Genomic DNA, 21,700 nt, shown 5'->3' with positions numbered 1-21,700 from the left:
CAAGAGACTTGAGCATTTAGACTGACGCTGCAGTGCGGCACTGACAGAGAGCAGCACTGTCAACAGTGTTGTATTTCAGATTAAATTTTAAACTGAGGCAGGTGCTCTGCACACCCTGCAGGTATGCTCATTTAAAAAATGTCAAGCACGTCATCATCATGCAGGTCGTTTGGATTTAATCTGGATAAAAGCCAGACTATGCAAGTTAAATTCATTCCCATGACTAAAACAGCCGCTCCATACCACCTTCTCGAGCACTGTTAGGGATGGGCAGTAAATGCTTTTTTCAGTATCACACTCAAACTGTGAATAAGTAAAACAAGAACTGCAGTGAACATCAGGAGAAGTTTTACTCTTCATATTAAATAATTAAAACAGAGGTCCATGGACATTAAGGAAATCAAGTGATATGGATTAGTACAGGAAAGCTGTGTTCATGTTAAGTATAGTCATGATCTTCTTAAATGCATGAACTGGAAAGAGGGTGGGAATAGTCTCCTTTTTTTATCTTGTCATGAACACTAAATGCACACATGTTCACTTACACATAATGTACATAATCCGTATGCACTTAGCAGGCACATACACAGATGCACACCAAATACATACTATACCGTACAGTTGGGGTGTGTGCTGGACATGTCTATGATTTCTGTGACTATACCATCACTGGTAGGTGGACAGGAGCAGAAAGGCTAGTTTCCTTAGAAGCTCATCTGGTTCATCACTTATCCTTGCCAAGCCTTTGTCTCTCAGGTCCTTCCTCACTGCTACATTGACCACACAGCATATAGGACGATGCCATCAGCTTTATTAATAAAGACAGAGGACAAAAAAAAGACTTGTATTTTTATAGCACATTTTATGCTCCAATAAATGTCCCAAGATGCTATACAACCAATTAAATGCCTCTGGGTCACTGTTGTAATGTTTGAAAAGTGGCTGCCAATTTATGTGTGGCAGGCACATCCCACACATGACAGGCTGATACTGATCAAAACATCTGTTTCACAGTGATGCTGATTGAAAGATAAATATGGCCAGTGCTGTGGAAGCAGACAGGCCCCAGTTTAATGTTTGAGAAATGCTCAAAGTAAGTGAGCATTTCTCAGAAAATTCTGATGATTAAACCCTCACATGGGAGGCTTCCATTTTGATCCCAGTTTGATCCTGCACTGGTGAAAGAAATCGCAAGTTGGTGTCTGTGAGCTTTAGAGGGGATTAACTCCAGATCTTTCACTCTAGCCACTGGTGAAAGAGCATGTGCACGAGCAGACAAGACCAGGATTGGGTCTAATCCTGTCAGTTCCTTTCCCCAGCTGCTGTACATGTCCTGGTTCTATCCACTTAGAAAGTCTCTTGGCCAAGGTGCCTGTGGTAGACCCATGTCTATGGAATTATGGTGGAGAATAAGCTGGTGCCTTTGGAAAGGGAGAGATGCAAAGCCACAATGTGACTGTGCTGGAGAATGTGCTGATCAATGCTCACACAAATGGTAGTAATTAAAACCCTGAGCTTCTCTATTGTTTCTCCAGCAGGTCAATTTCCACGCCTAAGTCTTCGTTTCTGTTTGCGGAGGAACAGAGGTGTTTACATCATTCAGTCGTACATGCCTTCCATATTACTGGTGGCAATGTCCTGGGTATCATTCTGGATCAGTCAGTCAGCCGTGCCTGCAAGAGTCTCCTTAGGTGATGTACCCAATAATTCACGCTTGGCTTCCAAAACCAAGTTACTGCTTCAGCTTTATTTTTTTATTTGTTATCATCATGTTTGTTATAAGTATATGTAAACAATGTTATAATACAAAGGTACAATATTGAAGCACCATGCACTTTTGCGGTTGTCTTAACCATGAAACCATAAGAAATGGGAACAGGAGGAGGCTGTTCAGCCCCTCAGTTGGATCATATCTGATCTAGCATTCCTCAGTCATGCCCTTTCCCCATAACCTTGATTCTCTTACTGATAACTAATCTATCTATCTCAGCCTTAAATATACCAAGGACTCTGCCCCCTCAGGTGTCTGTGGCAAAGAGCCAAAGTTCCGATGGGATGGGCTCCACCTGAACCACGCTGGGACCAGGGTGCTGGCCAATCACGTAACTAGGGCTGTAGATAGGGCTTTAAACTAAATTGATGGGGGGTGGGTTCAACAGATTCAAAGAGTACGGATAAAGTAAAAGCGAAGGAGAGTTCAGGAGAGGTTCCTGAAGTCTGCAAAGTAAAGAATAAGACAGAAAGTTTAGACATAGACATAGAACACTACAGCATAGTACAGGCCCTTCGGCCCATAATGTTGTGCTGACATTTTATCCTGCTCTAAGATCTATCTAACCCTTCCTCCCACATTGCCCCCCCATTTCTCTATCATTCATGTGTCTACCTAAGAGTCTCTTAAATGTCCCTAATGTATCTGCCCTCACAACCTCAGCCGGCAATGTGTTCCACGCACCCACCACTCTCTGTATAAAAAAACTTACTCCTGACATCTCCCTTATACCTTCCTCCAATCACCTTAAAATTATGTCCCCTTGTGTTAGCCATTGTCGCCCGGGTAAAAGTCTCCGACTGTCCACTCGATCTATGCCTCTTATCATCTTGCACACCTCTATCAAGTCACCTCTCATCCTCCTTCTCTCCAAAGAGAAAAGCCCTAGCTCGCTCAACCTATCCTCATAAAACATGCTCTCCAATCCAGGCAACATCCTGGTAAATCTCCTCTGCACCCTCTCTAAAGCTTCCACATCCTTCCTATAATGAGGCAACCAGAACTGAACACTATAGTGCAAGTGTGGTCTAACCAGAGTTCTACAGAGGTGCAACTTTACCTCACGGCTCTTGAACTCAATACCCCGACTAATGAAGGCGAACACTCCATACGCCTTCTTAACAACCCTATCGACCTGTGCGGCAACGTTGAGAGATCTATGAACGTGGACCCCAAGATCCTTCTGTTCCTCCACACTGCTAAGAGTCCTGCCATTAACCTTGTATTCTGCCTTAGAAAGGGATAAGAATTTAACTTCGGGCAACATGGAGACAAATTTGCGAAGAAGGGCAGTGAATACAGGACTGAAGGTGCTATATTTGAATGCACGCAGTATATGAAATAAGGCAGATGAGCTCATAGCGCAGTTAGAAATTGGCAGATATGATGTTGTCAGCATCACAGAGTCGAGGTTGAAAGAAGATCACAGCTGGGAGCTGGACATCCAAGGATACACATCCTATTGAACAGACAGGCAGGCGGGCAGAGGGGTGGGGTGGCTCTGTTGGTAAAAAAAATGAAATCAAATCCTGAACAAGAAGTGACAGGATCAGAAGATGTAGAATCCTTGTGGGTAGAGTTAAGAAACTGCAAGGCTGAAAAGACCCTGATGGGAACTATATCCAGGCCTCCGAATAGTAGCCAGGATGTGGGGTACAAATTACAACAGGAGCTAGAAAAGGCATGTAAAAAGGGCAATGTTATGGTGGTCATGGGGGATTTCAATTCGCAGGTAGGTTGGGAAAATCAGGTTGGTACTGGATCCCAAGAGAAGGAATTTGTAGAATGCCTACAAGGCTTTTAGAGCAGCTTGTGGTTGAGCCCACTAGAGAAAAGGCAATTCTGGATTTGGTGTTGTCCAATGAACCAGATTTGATTAGGGAGCTTAAGGTAAAGGAACCCTTGGGAGGCAGTGATCATAATATGATAGAATTCACCCTGCAGTTCAGTATTACAGTTGAGTAAAGATAACTGCAAATGCATGAGAGAGGAGCTGGCCAAAGTTGATTGGAAGGGGACCCCAGCAGGGATGACGGTAGAGCAGCAATGGCAGGAGTTTCCAGGAGCAATGCAGGATCAGTTCAGCCCAAAGAAGAAGGAGGATTCTAAAGGGAGGATGAGGCAACCGTGGCTGACAAGGGAAGTCAACGACAGCATAAAAGCAAAGAGAGGACATAGAATATTGCAAAAATTAGCTGGAAGCTAGAGGGTTGGGAATCTTTTAAAAATCAACAGAAGGCAACTAAAAAAAGCAATAAGGGGAGAAAAGATGAAATATGAAGGTAAGTTAGCCAATAATATAACAAAGGATACAAATGTTTTTTCAGATATATAAAGAGTAAAAGAGAGGCAAGAGTGGATATTGGATCACTGGAAAATGACGCTGGAGAGGCAGTAATGGGGAACAAAGAAATGGCAGACAAACTGAATAAGTATTTTGCATCAATCTTCTCTGTGGAAGACATCAACAACATGCCAGAAATTTGAGAGTGTCAGGGGGCAGAAGTGAGTGTATCGCTGTTATTAAGGAGAAGGTGCTTGAGAAAGTGAAAGGTTTGAAGGCAGATAAATCACCTGGACCGGATGGACTACACCCAGGGTTCTGAAAGAGGTAGCTGAAGAGATTGTGGAGGCATTTGTAGTGATCTTTCAAGAATCACTAGAGTCAGGAATTATTCCGGGGGACTGGAAAATCGTAAATGTCACTCCACTCTTTAAGAAAGGAGGGAGGCAAAAGACAGGAAATTATAGACCAGTTAGCCTGACTTCGGTGGTTGGTAGGATGTTAGAGTCCATTATTAAGGATGAGGTTTCGGGGTACTTGGAAGCTTATGATAAAATAGGCTGAAGTCAGCATGGTTTCCTTAAGGGGAGATCTTGCCTGACAAATCTGTTGAAATTCTTTGAGGAAGTAGCAGGCAGGATAGACAAAGGAGAATCAGTGGATGTTGTTCACTTGGATTTTCAGAAGGCCTTTGACAAGGTGCCGCACATGAGGCTGCTGAGCAAGATAGGAGCCCATGGTATTACAGGAAAGATACTAGTATGGACAGAAGATTGGCTGACTGGCAGAAGGCAAAGAGTTTGAATGAAGGGGGCCTTTTCTGGTTGGCTGCTGGTGACTAGTGGTGTTCTGCAGGGGTCGGTGTTGGGTCTGCTACTTTTCATGTTATATGTTGACGATCTGGATGACGGAATTGAGGGTTTTGTGGCCAGTTTTCGGATGATACAAAGAAAGGTGGAGAGGCAGGTAGTGTTGAGGAAGCAGGGAGTCTGCAGAAGGACTTGGACGGGTTGGGAGAATGGGCAAAGAAGTGGCAGATGGAACATAGCGTAGGGAAGTGTACGGTCATGCACTTTGGTAGAAGGAATAAAGGTGTAGAATATTTTCTAAATGGGGTGCGAATTCAGAAATCAGAGGTGCAAAAGGACTTGGGAATCCTAGTGCAGGATTCCCTAAAGGTTAACTTGTAGGTTGATTCAGTAGTAAGGAAGGCAAATGCAATGTTAGCATTCATTTCGAGAGAACTGTAATATAAAAGCAAGCATGTAATGGTGAGTCTTTGTAAGGCGTTTGTCAGACCACATCTGGAGTATTGTGAGCAGTTTTGGGCCCCATATCTAAGGAAGGATGTGCTGGCATCGGAGCGGGTCCAGAAGAGGTTTACAAGAATGATCTCGGGAATGAAAGGGTTAACATATGAGGAGCGTTTGGTTCTGGGCCTGTACTCACTGGAGTTTAGAAGGATGAGGCGGGATCTCATTGAAACCTACTGAATATTGAAAGGCCTGGATAGAGTGGACATGGAGAGGATGTTTCCAGTGGTGGGAGAGTCTAGGACCAGAGGGCACAGCCTCAGGATAGAAGGATGTCCCTTTTAGAACAGAGATAAGGAGGAATTTCTTTAGGCAGAGGGTGGTGAATCTGTGGAATTCATTGCTGTGGAGGCCGTCATTGGGTATATTTAATGCGGAGGTTGATAGGTTCTTGATCAGTGAGGGTGTCAAAGGTTACCGGGGAGAAGGCAGGAGAATGAGGTTGAGAGGGAAAAATAAATCAGCCGTGATCGAATGGCAGAGCAGATTCGAAGGGCCGAATGGCCTAATTCTGCTCCTATGTCTTATTGTCTTATGTACTAGCTTTCTGTGTTTCATGCACAAGGATCTCCAAATCCCTTTGTGCTGCAGCTTTCTGCAGTTCTTCTCTATTTAAGTAATACTCTCTTGTTCTTCCTTCCAATGTAAACAATTTCACACTTTCCATCAATATACTTCAACCTTTTACTTGCTCACTTAACCCATTAATATCTCTCTGTAAACTGTTTATGTTCTCCTTGTAATTTACCTTCCCCTCCTTTGTTCTTGTCTGCAAATTTGGCTACTTTCTTATTTCTAGTCATTAAAATATATCATAAACCCTTGCAGTCCCATCACTGATCACTGCGATCCTAGGGTGCAGGCCATCCGGGCCAAGGTGCTTATCAGTATTTCGTTCCTTAGTTTTTGCCTAGTACTATTTCTTTGCCTGGATATTAGCTGTTCCACTTATACTGGTCCCAACTTCCCCAGAACCAGTTCCAATGCCCCAGGAATCTGAATCTCTCCCTCCTGCACCATCTCCAGCCACACACCCATGTGGTCTATCCTCCTGTCCCTATGCTCAGTTGCAAGTGGCACTGCAAGTGCTTATGAGCTTACTATCTTTCATGTCCTGCTTTTATCTCCAAACTCCTTAAATTCATCATGCAGGACCTTATTACTATTTTTACCTATGTCGTTGGTACCAATAAGTAAAAAGACAAAAGATGTTCACCCTCTAGAGCTGTTTCGTGACCCTAGCACCAGCGAAGCAACGTACCATCCTGCAGGCCTGCTGTGGCCACAGAAGCACCTGTCTGTTCCCCTTACAATAGAATCCCCTATCACTTTAGCTCCACCACTCTGTTTTATCCTCTGCTGTGCACCACTTACAACCTGGGATGTTAAACTGAGGCTCGTTTACCCTCTCTGGAGGACATAAAAGATTCAACTGTCCTTTCATGTGAAAGAGAGCATCAAATTCCTCTGCAATCCCCATGCCCTTTGTCTCTTCATGCAAGAAAAGAAACCTTTGGTGGTAGCTTCTTTCAACGGGCATCACCCCTGACTTTGAATTGAGATGTGGATCAAGTCCTGGATGGAGATTTGAGCACAAAAACGTCTAAACTTCACCCCCTGTGGAACTGAGGGAGTCCTGATGAAGGGCCTCGGCCTGAAACATCGACTGTTTATTTCCCTTCATGGATGCTGCCTGACCTGCTGAGTTCCTCCAGCACTTTTTGGGTATTGCTCCAGATTCCAGCATCTGCAGAATTTCTTGTGTCTCTGATCTGTCAGAAATGGCATTGTTTGCATGAGATGTTAAGCCAAGGAGTGCTCTGTTCTCTTTTGGGTGTGAAAGGTCCTATGGGGCAGGAGAGTTTTCCCCAGTCTTGGTCTGTATTTAGCCCTTGCTCAAATTCACTCTAATACATGATCAGGTCCTATCACATTGCTGTTTTTGCAGGAGCTAGCTGTTGCTGTGCACAAAATGGCTGCCTGCATGGTCTATATTGTAATCGTGACTACATGTCAAGATATTTATTTTGCTGTAAGATGCAAAGGTATTGTCTGAGGTGTTATAGCAATGCACACCAAACCCTTCTAAATTTTTCCTTTTCAAAAATGGTCACAAAAATGTGAAAATGTTTTGTTTTAACCTCTGAACCACTGATACCTGTGTGGTTGTTTGGTATTGTGAGTGCTCTGTGGATTTAATACTCTGTTCTGTGCTATTTCCTCAGAGTAACAGGAAAAGCATACAATGCCCAGTGACTTTAATAACTGAGGTCACAATGCAAAATCTGATCCATGTTAAGGATGAAACAACAAACGGTGTAGGGGCAGGAGGAGGCCATTCAGCCCTTCAAGCCTGTTCACAGCTGCACTACCTTCAACCCGTGAGCCCATGTGTAGTCACACAGTGTAACTACATGGGACACTTTGGACCTGATGCACAACTGCTTGTGAAGCCTCCATATGAAACAAAGACCACATGGTTTGTACTACAGCATAGGAGAGAACTGGCAGCTGAATTTCGGAAGTCTGCCTCATAAAGTATTTTGGGTGGTCTGCAGGTTTGCTTCTTTTGCCATTTGGGTAGAGAAAAATAACTTTACTGGAATAAGGAGATAATAATGTAAGAAATAAGCAGGAGTAGGCCATTCAGCCCCTCGACCCTGCTCCACCATTCGATGCCAGCTGATCTGATCTTTGACCTCAGCTCCACATTCCTGCTCATTCCCCATCAGCCTATACTCCCCTGTGGTGCTAAAATCTGTCCCAGCCTTGACTGTACTCAATGACTCAGCTTCAACAGCTCCCACTGAAAGAAAAATATTCACCCTTATTTCCCCAATCCCCCACTTCCCCCCCCACCGCCCCTCCCCCAACTGTCCCACCTGGGATTCACAGAGATTGTGACTCTGGTGTCACTGCTAAAGGAGCAGCAGTCCCATCATCTGTTCCCCACAGTGTACACACCTCTGGATACAGCAGTGTGCAATGTGACAGGGAGCACATTGCCTGGGATCGTCTCCCTGTAATTGCTGTTCCTTACTCCCAGCCCCGAATTGTGGAATCTCCCCACTGACTGTTCATCCTTGACTTAAAGGAAATTGTGCCGCCTGCACTGTTGAACTGATTAACACCCACTCTGTGGCAAGGAACATAAACCAACGACTCATCCTGTCCCATTTCTTTAGGTATCACCACAGTGCTGACCATGACAACTCTGATGATCAGTGCAAGGAAGTCCCTACCCAGGGCATCTGCCATTAAAGCACTGGATGTCTACTTCTGGATCTGCTACGTCTTCGTCTTTGCTGCTCTGGTGGAGTATGCATTTGCTCACTTCAATGCAGACTACATGAGAAAGCAACGTGCCAAAATTAAGACAAATAAACCAAGTGGGGAGGTGGGTATTGCTCTAACGGAGCATTGAACAGTTAGACTGAAGTGTGGGTGTGGAAGTGTTAAAGTATGAAATCAAACCTAGCTTAAAATAAAACTCTTTACCTGAAGGTGTCGAGTCAAACTGCCTTGCTCACCTGCCTTCTCTCTACGTATGAAAACAGGATGCAGAAAGTACCAGAAACACATGCACAGCTTATGTTCTCCCTGTCCAGGGAATCACCCTAAAAGCTGTCCAGTTGCACCGGACAATAACCAGCTGAGTCACTGGAGAAGACCAGTAATTACAGATGGTTGACATAGTAAAGGGGATCTTGTGCTTGTGCTGGATGTCCTTGTGGTAGTACTGCCTCCATCTCTGTCCTGAGTTACCAGCTGTGACTCTGTCTCTCGTTCCTGAACCAGAATTTTGCGTATTCAAGTCCCACTCCAGAGGCACTGGCACAAATCCAATGCTGATGCTCTGATGTTGTGCTGAGGGAGCACTACACTGTCTGAGGGGTCATCATGGGCGAGGTTTTAATATGAAGTTGTACCTGCTCTCCAGGGGGAATTCATGACATTATGTTCAAGAGGAGTAGGAGTGGGTGAGGGGAGCTTTTGGGGGCAATGTTCATTCCCCCAATCAACAGCTGTGAAAACCCGATACTTACTGCTTGTGGGACTTGATGTGCAGTACCTACCTGTTGGGTTACCTACGCCAGTATTTCTTTGGCTGTACGGCAAACTGGATATGAAAGGCAGAAAAGAATGCAAACTCTCTTTTTATTGCAGGAAATTAAGACAACCGGAAAACACGCTATCGTCCTGTTCTCCTTGTCAGCTGCTGGGGTGAACCAGGATGCTCATGTCCAACAGATTACACCGGGCCAACAGGATTCTCCGTGGAGACGAAGTTGAGAATGGAAAGGCTCGAGCAGATCAGCATAACACAGCACTGAACAAGAAGCTTACACTGAAGTCCATATTCAAGCCTATTGATTCCGACACGATTGACATTTATGCAAGGGCTGTCTTTCCAGCTGCTTTTGCTGCAGTCAATGTCATTTACTGGGTGGCGTATACCATGTAAGTGGCATGGTAGAGTGGTGAGTTAAACATTGTACAGGAACTCTAGCAATAGGTGAACAGTGAACATGTGTGATGCTGAACCTCCAGAGAGCCTTTGCTCCAGGTGTTATATTATCCCGTGGAAACTTGATGAACATGAACAAATACTAAAAGTGTGATATTTGACTGAATACCTGCACTGGGCTGTCTATGCTCTGTTGAATATTAGTTTTTGCCCTTAATGTTTTAAAATGAATTAAATCATCAAATTATCCAATGTGTTGGTGCAAACAATCTGTTCCTTGGAAATAATAAAGCTCATTTAACTTCATGGTGTTGGATAACTCATGGACAGATTTCAATTTTAGGATAGGTCAGGGATTAATTTTGGGGCACGTGTTAGCATCTTTGGGCACTAGCTCCAGTTCGGCTATCTCTGGGTATTACTGAGGTGGAGCAAAGTGCCGGCGGGTGCCCTGTGAGGGGTATAAGTACACGGCTGAGGCTGGCAGCTGCTGGGATACTTTGGTCTTAAGGGTTCATGTCTCAGTGACATTGCATCAAACCTGATGTGAGATCATTGATCCGTAACATTAACTTTCTCTCCCCACAGATGCTGCCAGTCTGACAGCTACTTCCAACTGTTTCCTGCTTTTGTTTCAGATCACCATCACCTTTTGTTTGCTTTGAAGTTGAGGTTTCCTTCCTCTTCCATCATTCTGGGGTGACCTACAATGGACTCTAGTCTGATGTGTAGTGCAATCTATTGTCTGATAATCAGTTCCCTGAGACTGCTCTACCATTCACTCTGATTATAACTAATCCAATCTCGTCTGCCCTTGTAGTTCTAATATCTGTCCGTCTCTGCTTTGAACAGATTCAATGGTCGCCTCCAATGCTCTCTGAGGTTGATATTCTCAAGGAACCACAATCCACTAAAGAGAAATTCCTCCTCACCACCATCTGAAATGGGCATCCCCGTAATCTGAAACTATGTCCTTTAGTTCTAGGAACTCCCATAAGGGAAGACATCCTCTCAGCAATCTTGTGTGTTGTACTAAGATCATCTCCCATTCTCTTAAACTCCATTAAATTTAGGCTCAACATGCACAACCTTTCTTCCTATATCAACCCCTTCGTCCCAGGAATCAACCCAATGCCATTTCTCTGCACTGCCTTCGATGCAAGAATATCCTTCCTTAAATACAGGTACGGGCTTACTTGCTGCATCAAAACGTCCCTCCTTATGCTCCATACCCCTCGCAATAGAGACCAATGTTCCATTGCTTTCCTACTTGCTTGCTGTATCTGCATGCCGTTCCTTTGAGTTTTGTGCACTAAGGATCCCTGATCCCTTTGGTACCATAACATTATGTAATCCCACTCCTTTTAATAATTTGTTTTTCTTTCTTCCTTCCAAGATAGACAACCTCACATTTTTCTACGTTATACTCCAGCTACATCCTTTGCAAGCTCTGTGTCCTTACAACTTGCTAACCTATCTTGGTATAATCAGCAAATTTGGATGCAGTACACACAGACCCTTCATCCAAGTCATGAATGGACTGTAAATAGCTGAGGCCCCAGCACTGACCCCCGTGGCACTCCACTAGTACCGATCACTAATTCAAACATGACCCATTTCTCCTAATTCACTGTTCAGTACTTACCCACTCTCATCTGTATCAATATATTGTCCCCAACCTCTTGAGCTCTCATTTTATGCAGTAACCTTTACTGTGGTACCTAATTAATTGTCTTCTGGGGATCTAGATCTACTGGTTCCCCTTGATCTACCTTGTTTTTAACATCCTCAGCAAACTCTAGCAAATTTCTTAAAGCTTCCCTTTCACAAACCATTTTGTTCTGCTCCGTTGTCTAATGATTTTCTGAAAGTTCTGTTTCTACCTCTTCACTAATGGTTCGGGAATGTTGTCCCAATGCAGATTTTACACTGGCTGAGAAAACATAAACTGGTCCAAAGAAAAAGAGGTGGAATAAACAAATCAATGAGACTTGGAAATAGAAGCAAAAGTTGGCCAGTTGGTCACTCCAGGTGTTCTACTGTTCAACAAGATCACAGCAGATGCTGAGCCTCTCAACATCCCTGCAGAATTCCCACATCCTCTGAATCTCTGAGTGCCCAAAAAGAATAGAATGAAAGCAAAGTGAAGAAAGATGACCAACATAATAGGTACAAATATATTTTGTTAAAAGTTTAAGTTTATCAAAGTGCTTTGAAGTTAACATTACATTACTAAATTGGCTTATGATTGATTACAATATTAATGTTTGTCACTGTCACGGGTGTTGGGACAAAATCAGTCCACCCAAGGAGACAGTTTCCTTTGATTCCCATACTGATCCAAGGGTTAGTCCCGTACCGGTCCAAGGGTCGGTCTCGTACCAGTCCAAGGGTTAGTCCTTAAGGGAGTAGTTAGCACAGAAACAGGTATCAGTTCTTCACTCTTTTATTGGATAATAATCTGAATCAGAATACATAACAATGAGAAGTCAGTACGCTTCAAAACTGAGAGTCTTTAATATATAAACAATAAATTTACAAAAAAATACAGCCTGGTGCACTTGCTGATCCCTGGGATAAATGATATACTGGCAGATAGTCAGCAGTGCTGGACAGTGAACAAACACACCCTTATATCCATTTCCCTGTTAAGATAGAGTCTGTAGGTTGGAGACAGATATTTGCAGTAATCAACCTATTTAAAGAGAAAGAAAATTAGAAAAATAACATCCAAACTGTAGGAAGGGAGAAACAATACAACTATCATCAAATTCCTACCAACCCAGCCAGAGCACCACCATACAACCATCATTGTGTTCCTACTAAGCCGGCCAGAGTACCACCATACAACCATCATTATGTTCCTACCAACCCAGCCAGAGCACCACCATACAACCATCATTGTGTTCCTACCAACCCAGCCAGAGCACCACCATACAACCATCATTGTGTTCCTACTAAGCCGGCCAGAGCACCACCATACAACCATCATTGTGTTCCTACTAAGCCGGCCAGAGTACCACCATACAACCATCATGTGTTCCTACCAACCCAGCCAGAGCACCACCATACAACCATCATTGTGTTCCTACCAACCCAGCCAGAGCACCACCATACAACCATCATTGTGTTCCTACCAACCCAGCCAGAGCACCACCATACAACCATCATTGTGTTCCTACTAAGCCAGTCAAAGCACCGCAGAAAAACACTTCAGCAAACACATATAGTCTTGAGTCACATTTGAGTGAGCTTTGACACCTAACCATCCAAGAGGTGAGAGTTAGCAGCAATATAAAAGAGAGAGAGGTGAGGGGGATGTCTAGGGAAGTAATCCCAGGCTCAGGGACAATCATAAGGCCAGAAATGGAAGAGCACAGAGATTCTGGAGCATTGTGAGCTACAGGAGATTACAGAGAGGGCTGAGTCCGTGAAGGAGAGTTCAGAGATAGAGGGCTGAGTCTGTGAAGGAGATCACAGAGATAGAGGGCTGAGTCCTGAAGGAGATCACAGAGATAGGGGGCTGAGTCCGTGAAGGCATTTGAAATAAAGGATGAGAACTGTAAAATCGATAGGCTGTTTAGCAGGTATGGGTCAGCAAGCACGGGGTGATGGGTAAAGGGGACTCAGTGCAGTGGGCAGCAGTTGTTAGGGGAGTAGGAGGAGGGAGGTTGGCCAGGAGAGCTATGGAATAGTCATGGTTGGAGATGACAGAGGCAAGAAACGATGACTTCAACAACAGAGGAACTGAAACAGGGCAGAGCTGGGTGATGTTACAGAGTGGAAGTAGTCTTTGACAGTGCTATAATGTTCTAAAGTAAAACCCATTTGAGATGGGGGTTTAGTCAATCAGATCACAACATTTCGTTCAGTGTGTCAAAGCCTGTGCAGAGCTGATGTGGAAGAGGTGCTGGTGGTACAATGGTACGATCCTGAGGACCACTAACTGGGCACTGTAATCCCATTTCAAGTCAAGAGGAGTTCCCACTCCAGAATAACAACCAAGGACATATGCTGGACAGTGACCATGGAGAAATGTTGGCCAAGGATGACTGGTCTTCTCCCCAGTAAGGAAGAGGGAGGTTGCAAATGCTTGCAAAGCTGCATTGGAAGCTGTCAGCTTCAGCTGCTGAGTCAGACATGCAGAAAGAAAAGTGAACAGAAAACACGTTTTAAATTCACTCGAATCACCAAGAAAGGCCTGAGGGCTCTTCTTCATTTATTCATTTTCAGCATCGGGGCATCAGTGGCATTTATTACCCTTGAACTGAGTGCTAACTGGGCCAGTTAAGAGTCAACAACATTAGTGGGTCTGGAGTCACACATAACCAGGACCAGGTATGGTCAGCAGATCTCCTTCCCTGTGGGGTATTAGTGCACCAATGTTTTATTGAGACAATCCATTAGTTTGGTGACTCGTGTTGAAAATGGCTATTTAAAACAAAATTCCAGATTACTAGGTGCATGGATAGGAAAGGTTTTAGAGGGATATGGGCCAAATGCAGGCACATGGGACTTGCTTGGATGGGTGTCTAGGTGGGCAGGACTAGCTGGGCCGAAGGGACTGTTTCTGTGCTGTATAACTCTATGACTATTATTAACTGACTGGAAATGCCACAGGTGCTATGCTGGGATTTGAATTCAGTCTCTGCATCGTTAGTCCAGACTTCTGGACTACTAGCCAGTAAATGAATCATTGGACCAGCACCCCCTCCTTCCACATCAGCTCCTGGAGCTTGGTGATGGACAGGTCTTCACCTTGTGCTCCCTCTGCTTTCTGCTGCACACCTCAGTCACACCATGTTTGTGTTGAAAGCTTTTGTACTGGAATAGACTAGCAGAAGATTAAAACCGATCCTCACCGGAAAGCCACATGATCTTTCTTCTTGATTATGCCCCACACAATGAGTTGCACTTTTCTTGAAAATGGAGCATTGCAGGTGCGAGAACGTTTCATTATCCCCAAACCACAGCTGACAGGGCAAGGGCTCCACGCTGTCCAGATCGACCAAAACCCAGTGACTGAAACAAAACAGGAAGAATAAGGCAGCAAAGATTCCCACCAGGATTGTTCTTCTCCCCTCATCCTCTCATTGTTTCAGGAGACCTGGGTTGGTGGGTGGGGGGGTAGGGGAGACAGTGGGGGGGGGGTTGCAGGAGAGTTCTGACCCTACACAGAGGGATGTAATGGTGTCACCAGGTTGCCATCACTCACTCTACATTAGGACATGAGAAAGAGGCTTTCTGAATCCTCAGAGACACAAGAAATTCTGCAGATGCTGGAATCTGGAGCAACACACAAAGTGCTGGAGGAACTCAGCAGGTCAGGCAGCATCCATGGAGGGAAATAAACAGTTGACGTTTCAGCCGAGACCCTTCATCAGGACTAGAAGGGAAGAGGGCAGAAGCCAGAATAAGAAGGTGGGGGGAGGGGGAGGGGGAGGAGCACATGCAGGCATGCGGATAGACGAGTTCAGGCGATAGGTGAGTCTAAGTGATAGGCAAATCCTTCCAGACGTCCCAGAGCAGATCATGGTCATTAAGCTTTGTAAGTAGTCACTGTTGCAATGCAAGTAACGCAGCAGCTGATTTGCATACAGCAAGATCCCATTAAGAGCGGTAAGAGTTGATCATCTGTTTAGTGATGTTGGCCCCAGGACATCACGTTTGCTCTATTGCTCTTCTAGCAGCCAGAGACCTCCATCCGGTGGCTCTCCCTGGGTTAGTGCGGCACTCTCTCAATCCTGCACAGGAGGGTCTACCTAACCTTCTGGCTCAGAGGTCAGAGGCACACTGAGGCGCAGCTGACACACAACATGATCACAGTCCCCACATTTCACTCTGCACGATTCTGAAATGGTTCATTGTTTGTGTAATCAGACAGAGAGTGTGGACAAGTTTTCCAACTCCGGTCTGCTCACAGCCATCCTCATCCCCCTCCACCCCCAGCCCTCACCCATCAACCCTGTGTCCACTTGTTTAGCAAGGGTCACTATAGACTGGTTTAGCCTTCCTCAGCTCCGGGACGTTAGGGGCAATTGTGGTGCTGCTGCTGGGGTCAGTCACCTCCGTACAAGCCAGGGCAGCAGTGGGCCTCTTGTGGTCCAGCTACACTCCAGTGAGTACAGCATCCCAAGCCATTCCCTGAACCCATGGGAGCCCAGGACACGAGCCAACTGAGCTGAACTCATTGGGTGATGCAGGTCTGGCTGTGAATATCCCTGACCGGGAGAGAGAAGGCAGTGGTCAGGTATCCAGGCAGCAGGGATATTCGCCAACACACTGCTGCTGACAACAGGTGGGAGTGGGGGGGAGGTGGGGTGTGGGGGGAGGTGGGGTGTGGGAGGGAGGTGGGGTGTGAGGGGAGGTGGGGAGGGGGGGGAGGTGGGGTGTGGGGGGAGGTGGGGAGTGGGGGGGAGGTGGGGTGTGGGGGGGAGGTGGGAGTGGGGGGGAGGTGGGGTGTGGGGGGGAGGTGGGGAGTGGGGGGAGGTGGGGAGTGGGGGGGAGGTGGGGTGTGGGAGGGAGGTGGGGAGTGGGGGGGAGGTGGGGAGTGGAGGGAGGTGGGGAGTGGAGGGAGGTTGGGGAGTGGGGGGGAGGGTGGGTGTGGGGGAGGTGGGGAGTGGGGGGAGGTGGGGTGTGGGGGGAGGTGGGGAGTGGGGGGGAGGTGGGGTGTGAGGGGAGGTGGGGAGGGGGGGAGGTGGGGAGTGGGGGGGAGGTGGGGAGTGGGGAGTGGGGGAAGGTGGGGAGTGGGGGGGGGTATGAAGGGAGGTGGGGAGTGGGGCACTGCCAGTCTTGTCCTCGGTGCAGGGAGCGGACTGGATACAGGGACGTTGCCTCTCTGGATCAGGGGGGGCACCCCTCCTCAGAGACAGGAACGCAGGAACCCTGGCAGGCAGCAGTCAGGCCTCACGTCAGAGACCGCAGCGACAGAGCACGGGAAACAGCCTCATATCAGGTATGTCCATAGCCTGAGTGAAGCCAGTCCCCCGATACCCCGACAAAAACACTCCCCACTTTCCCCACATCACCTCACTGCAGCCTGTACCCACACACACCCAACAACGGAGCGCTCTCTCCCACTCAAACCTCCCGTGTTGTTCACACATCGTGTTGCTGCCCTGCAAGGGGCGGTGGGCAGTGGCAGTGGTCACGTACCTGGGCAGTCAGCATTTCCGCAGGGCATAGCCTGCTCGAGGGAGCCGCTGCAGGGGAGGCCCCCGTTGGCTGGAGTGGGGTTGTCACAGATACGAACTCGTCTCTTGATGCCGGCACAGGAGGCAGTGCATGGAGACCAGGGTGACCACTCCGACCACTCCCCGTTGACTGTGGGACGCAGAAACGTTTCACTCAGCCGGATAATGCAGTGTACACACAGGGAGAGTGTTTTACCACATTACGTAGAACTAGAACAGTACAGCACAGGAACAGGCCCTTTGGCCCACAATGTCTGTGCTGATTAAACTAATCCCATATTCCTGCACATGATCCCTGTCTCTCCATTCCCAGCCTGTTCATGTCCCTGTCTAAATCGACCTTAAACATTGCTATTGTATCTGCTCCCACCACATCCCCTGGCAGTCAGTTCCAGACACCCACTACTCTCTGTGTAAAAAAACTTGCCCCACACATCTCCTTTAAACATTGTCTGGGTCTTAGGGAATACGGGTTGGGGAGGTGTCAGACAAGCATTAGGTGGTGGGAGGGGTTGGAAACTGAAACTGATGGGAGTGGTGGGTGGGGCATTGACTGTGGGGAGATGTGGACACCAAGTAAACTCTACAAGGGGATCCATGTGCAGGAAGATTAACACCTAGGACTCCCTGACAAGTAAAGTTGGTCTCTTGAAATAATTCTGAAGCAGGCCTCAGCTCTCCAGTTCAGGCCGGCTCAGTGCCTGTGGCTCACACTGGCCTCCAATGAACAGTGGAACTTTGTTCTGGTTGTATCAGGCACATGCTGCTTGTTGTTTGACATCAGTGCCCAAGGTTGGTGACCTCTGTGCATTTGTGAATCAAACTTCTGGGAGTGCACAAACACACAAACATAATTTGGGCAAAAACATTCATTCTCATGGCACAGAAGAACACTGCTCCACCCCAGCACTCTCCCCCACTCTCAAACTCATGGCTGCCGCTTTGCTCAACATTTAAATTTTGTAGACTTGATCACTGGGGGCATTTGCTCAAAGTTCAACAGCTGAAGTCAATGGTCAGTCTCTGACTTGGGGAAAAATCAAAGGGGATGGTAATTGGGGTTCTGGTAGTGCTGTTCCCTGTAAACAAGGGGCGGCAGTTTGGATGCTTGTGTCCGTGTTAAGGTTTTACATGGAGGTTAACCTCAAAAATCAGAATTTTAGTTGCAGTGAATTGAATGATCCTAAATGTAGAACATTTTTTAGAGTTGGAACAGGGATGGCTCTGAACATTTTGCCCCAGATTTTACATTGAGAACTGGAACAGAAGAGCAGAGATCCTTTGATGAGAATCTCATGCAGTCCTACAAGTGTCCTCAGGCAATAAGACTCTTCCTTTAAATCTCTGCACATCAGTAAGTCAACAATCAGCTCCCGGTGTTTTTGCTGGCATGTAATCCCTTGCCAAGCACGACCAGGTTTGGCCACGTTATTCCCCTCTCTCAGTTGCCTTTGCTAAACCTCAGAAATTTAACTTCTTTCAGCTTCTTTGAACATCCCCATCAATCCAAATCAACGCAAAGCCCGCAGCTGTCCTGTTCTACACCCTCCTCCGGTGTGGAACAGCAAGTCATCCCCAACACCTCTTTCTGCTGACAGATTGTCTCCTGACAGATGCCTGAAGCTCCAATGTTCCTCTCCAATCCCACTCACCCTGCTGGGTCTCCGATTTCTCACTTCTCTGCAGCTCTCAACATTCTTATTCCCCCACTGCAGACGTCCTTCCTCCTCCCTGCCCAAACTCAGAGAACCTTACACAAGATCAGAAGCAGCAGCTCCCCCCCCACCCCCCAGTCAACAAGATTATCACTGATCCTTTACCTCAGCACCTCACACCCCCCAATTCCCTGAATATCCAGAAACCCATCAACCTCTCTTGAATATACTCAGAAGCTGAGTCTCCACAGCCCCTTGTAGAGAATTCCAAAGATTCACCAGTCTCTCAGTGAAGAAATATCACCTGGCCCTGAGCAGCCGATCCAATATTTCTAGCCTGTGGCCCCTGGGTCCGGGACTCCCCAACTAGAGAAACGTCAGCTGCACACCTACCCTGTCATGCTCGTAGGAATTTTGTGCATTTCAGCAGCACCTCTCATTCTTCTACAAGGAGACATTTGGCCATCGAGTAGCACCAGCTTTTCCAAAAAAGCAATCTAATTAGGTTCACTCTCTTTATCCTTTGATATTCCTGGAATAATTGTGTCCTTCAAGTAGTTTCACTGTATCCTGGGACTTTAAATCTCACAAGTCTTGCTTGTCCTGATGTCTTTAGTCATTTCAAGCCAAGCTGAGCATCACTATCCTGCTTTCACCTCATCCACCTCCCTCTCCCTTCTCTCGGCCGTCCGCTCTCCAGCACTCACCCTTCTCCCTACACGTGTGCTCTGCACAAGAGTCCAATCAATGAAGGAGCTTCAAAGAAGGGAGACTTGGAGACATAGAGCAGTACAGCACGGATACAGACCCTTCGGCCCGACCAAGTCCACGCCGACCACGGTGCCCACCAGCTAGTCCCAAACTTCCTGCATTCGGCCATATCCCTCCAAGCCCCACCCTCCATGTGCCTACTCAAGTGCTTCTAAAATGATACTATTGCAACCTGCCTCACCCACTCCTCTGACAGCTCGTTCCATACACTCACCGCCCTCTGTGTGAAAAAAGTTACCCCTCAGCTCCCTTTTAAACCTTTCCCCTCTCACTTAAACCTATGCCCCCTTGTTTTGGACTTCCCTACCCTTATCTACCTTATCTATGCCTCTCATAATTTTAAACACTTATATAAGGTCGCCCTCATTCTCTACGTTCCAGGAATAAAGACCTCGCCTGGACGACCTCTCCCTGTAACTCAGGAGGAGGGCAGGCTCGGAATGGGAGAGAGGCTGTGACAGAGGGAAGAGGGGAGCTGGAATTTCTGCATTCCTTTAGTGGTATCTCTTGATAATCTGAAGAAAGGGACCAGTGGGGAGACCCTTGTGGTGGGACAGTGCAGGCAGCATTGATCGGCAGAGATCAGTGACAGGGCTTCAGCCTGTATCATGGGACTTTCAGCCCTACCCACTGTCACCCGTCCCCCTCACAGGGTCTGACCCAGCTCCCAACCTCCTCACCCACAGCTTCTGGAACTGAACCAGATCGTCCACAACCTTGGTACACGAGTGATTCCTAGCTTTGGACTCCAGATCACATCGACCACTGGGCCATCTGCTTCACTCATAACTGCACCTGACCCCATCACAACCTCAGCTCACCTGACGTGGAGACCTTTGTCCCTAACGTCCCTGCCCTTGTCCCTTGGCGCGTTCACGTTCCAGAACTCTACTTACCACCTCCCTCATTCCACCTCCCATAAATCGGGGTCAACCAAACCTTGCAACCATTCCCCAACTGACTCTTGTTCCCCATCACCCCTCCACTCACAGTCCCACACCCGCTCACAGTCACACAAAGTGCTGCTGAAAATTTTCATCCTTTTCATTCATTACTTTGCCCCTCCCCACCTCTGGAACCCCCTCTAGCCCCTCAGACCGCTGAGATCTCTGCTCCCAGCCTTACCCATTTCCCACCTTTATTCACTGCACAAAGCTGCTGAGATCCTACACTTTGGAATTTCCTTCCCAGCTCCTCTCCCCTCACTGATCAAGCTTGTGACCACCTGCCCCAAGATGGCTCCGTCTCCATCCTGGGGAGCACTTTGAGGAAGATGCTGTTGTTGCTGTGGAGAGTACCTGGGCAAGGTCTGAGCGCCTCACATCCCATCAATTCCGCTGATGGTCCCTCACAACGCATTCCACTCTCCGGGTGTGTGCACATACGAATCCGCATTTTGTTCTGCACCCCACAGGTAGCAGTGCAGACTGACCAAGGGGACCAGGGGGTCCACGTACTGGAGGCTGCCACATAAACAGAAAGATCTCTGTTCACGTTCATTGTATTCATAGAGCACAGAAAAAGGCCCTCTGGCCACCAAGTCCAGCACTCAGGCCACAGCCTCCTAACCTTTGGTGAGTCAAGTCCTCGACTAGATACTTCCACAAATCTAACCAAACCTTCTGAACTGGACAACAGTAACCTGGAGAGAGACCTTCAGCAGGAACCACCCCTGGCAGTTGTACCCAAAGGGATACTTGCCCCCCCAAAAAGGCTCTTTACAGCTAAAGTATAGAGTTTGCATAAGTACATGGGACTACGATAAATTTTTTTTTAAATTAAATTTTATTTACAGCATGGTAACAGGCCCTTCCGGCCCAACGAGTCCGCGCTGCCCATTTTAAACTCAAATTAACCTAACCGTGCGTCTTTAGAATGTGGGAGGAAACGAGCTTGGATAAGTACATGGGACTACGATAGAGCTTGGATAAGTACATAAGTACACGGGACTACGATATTGTGGCTATTACAGAGACATGGCTGACATCAGGGCAGGAATGGATATTGAATATTCCTGGTTTTCAGTGTTTTAAAAGGGATGGGGGGGGGAGAAGAGGAGGAGGGGTGGCGATAGTGGTCAGGGACACGGTTACAGCTGCAGAAAGGGTGGATAATGTAGAAGGATCCTCTCTAGAGTCAGTATGGGTGGAAGTTAGGAACAAGAAAGGAGCAGTTACCCTCCTGGGAGTATTCTATAGGCCCCCCGGTAGCAGTAGGGATACTGAGGAGCAGATTGGGAGGCAGT

The 21,700-nt window shown here is 47.0% G+C and overlaps 2 protein-coding genes and 1 pseudogene across 2 annotated transcripts in view; 1 reads left to right on the top strand and 2 right to left on the bottom strand.

The window, feature by feature from the left end:
- The window catches only part of LOC127583248 (gamma-aminobutyric acid receptor subunit delta-like), a 55,998-nt pseudogene extending 45,856 nt beyond the window's left edge, over window positions 1-10,142 (top strand).
- Window positions 1-21,700, bottom strand: part of LOC127583277 (uncharacterized) — a 136,942-nt gene that overhangs the window by 88,115 nt on the left and 27,127 nt on the right. The window lies entirely within an intron of this gene.
- On the bottom strand, window positions 14,695-20,902 carry LOC127583247 (coadhesin-like). The gene is made up of 3 exons (XM_052039015.1): window positions 20,754-20,902; window positions 16,992-17,159; window positions 14,695-14,858 (listed from the first exon to the last, which is right to left on the bottom strand). Exons 1-3 carry the CDS (start codon window positions 20,848-20,850, stop codon window positions 14,695-14,697), a joined length of 429 nt encoding a protein of 142 aa, XP_051894975.1. The 5' UTR covers window positions 20,851-20,902.

The sequence above is a fragment of the Pristis pectinata genome, chromosome 26 (genome assembly GCF_009764475.1).
Source record: "Pristis pectinata isolate sPriPec2 chromosome 26, sPriPec2.1.pri, whole genome shotgun sequence".
NCBI lineage: Eukaryota > Metazoa > Chordata > Chondrichthyes > Rhinopristiformes > Pristidae > Pristis > Pristis pectinata.
The sequence above is the reverse complement of the archived record's forward strand: the minus strand, read 5'-3'. Positions and strand labels throughout refer to the sequence as shown.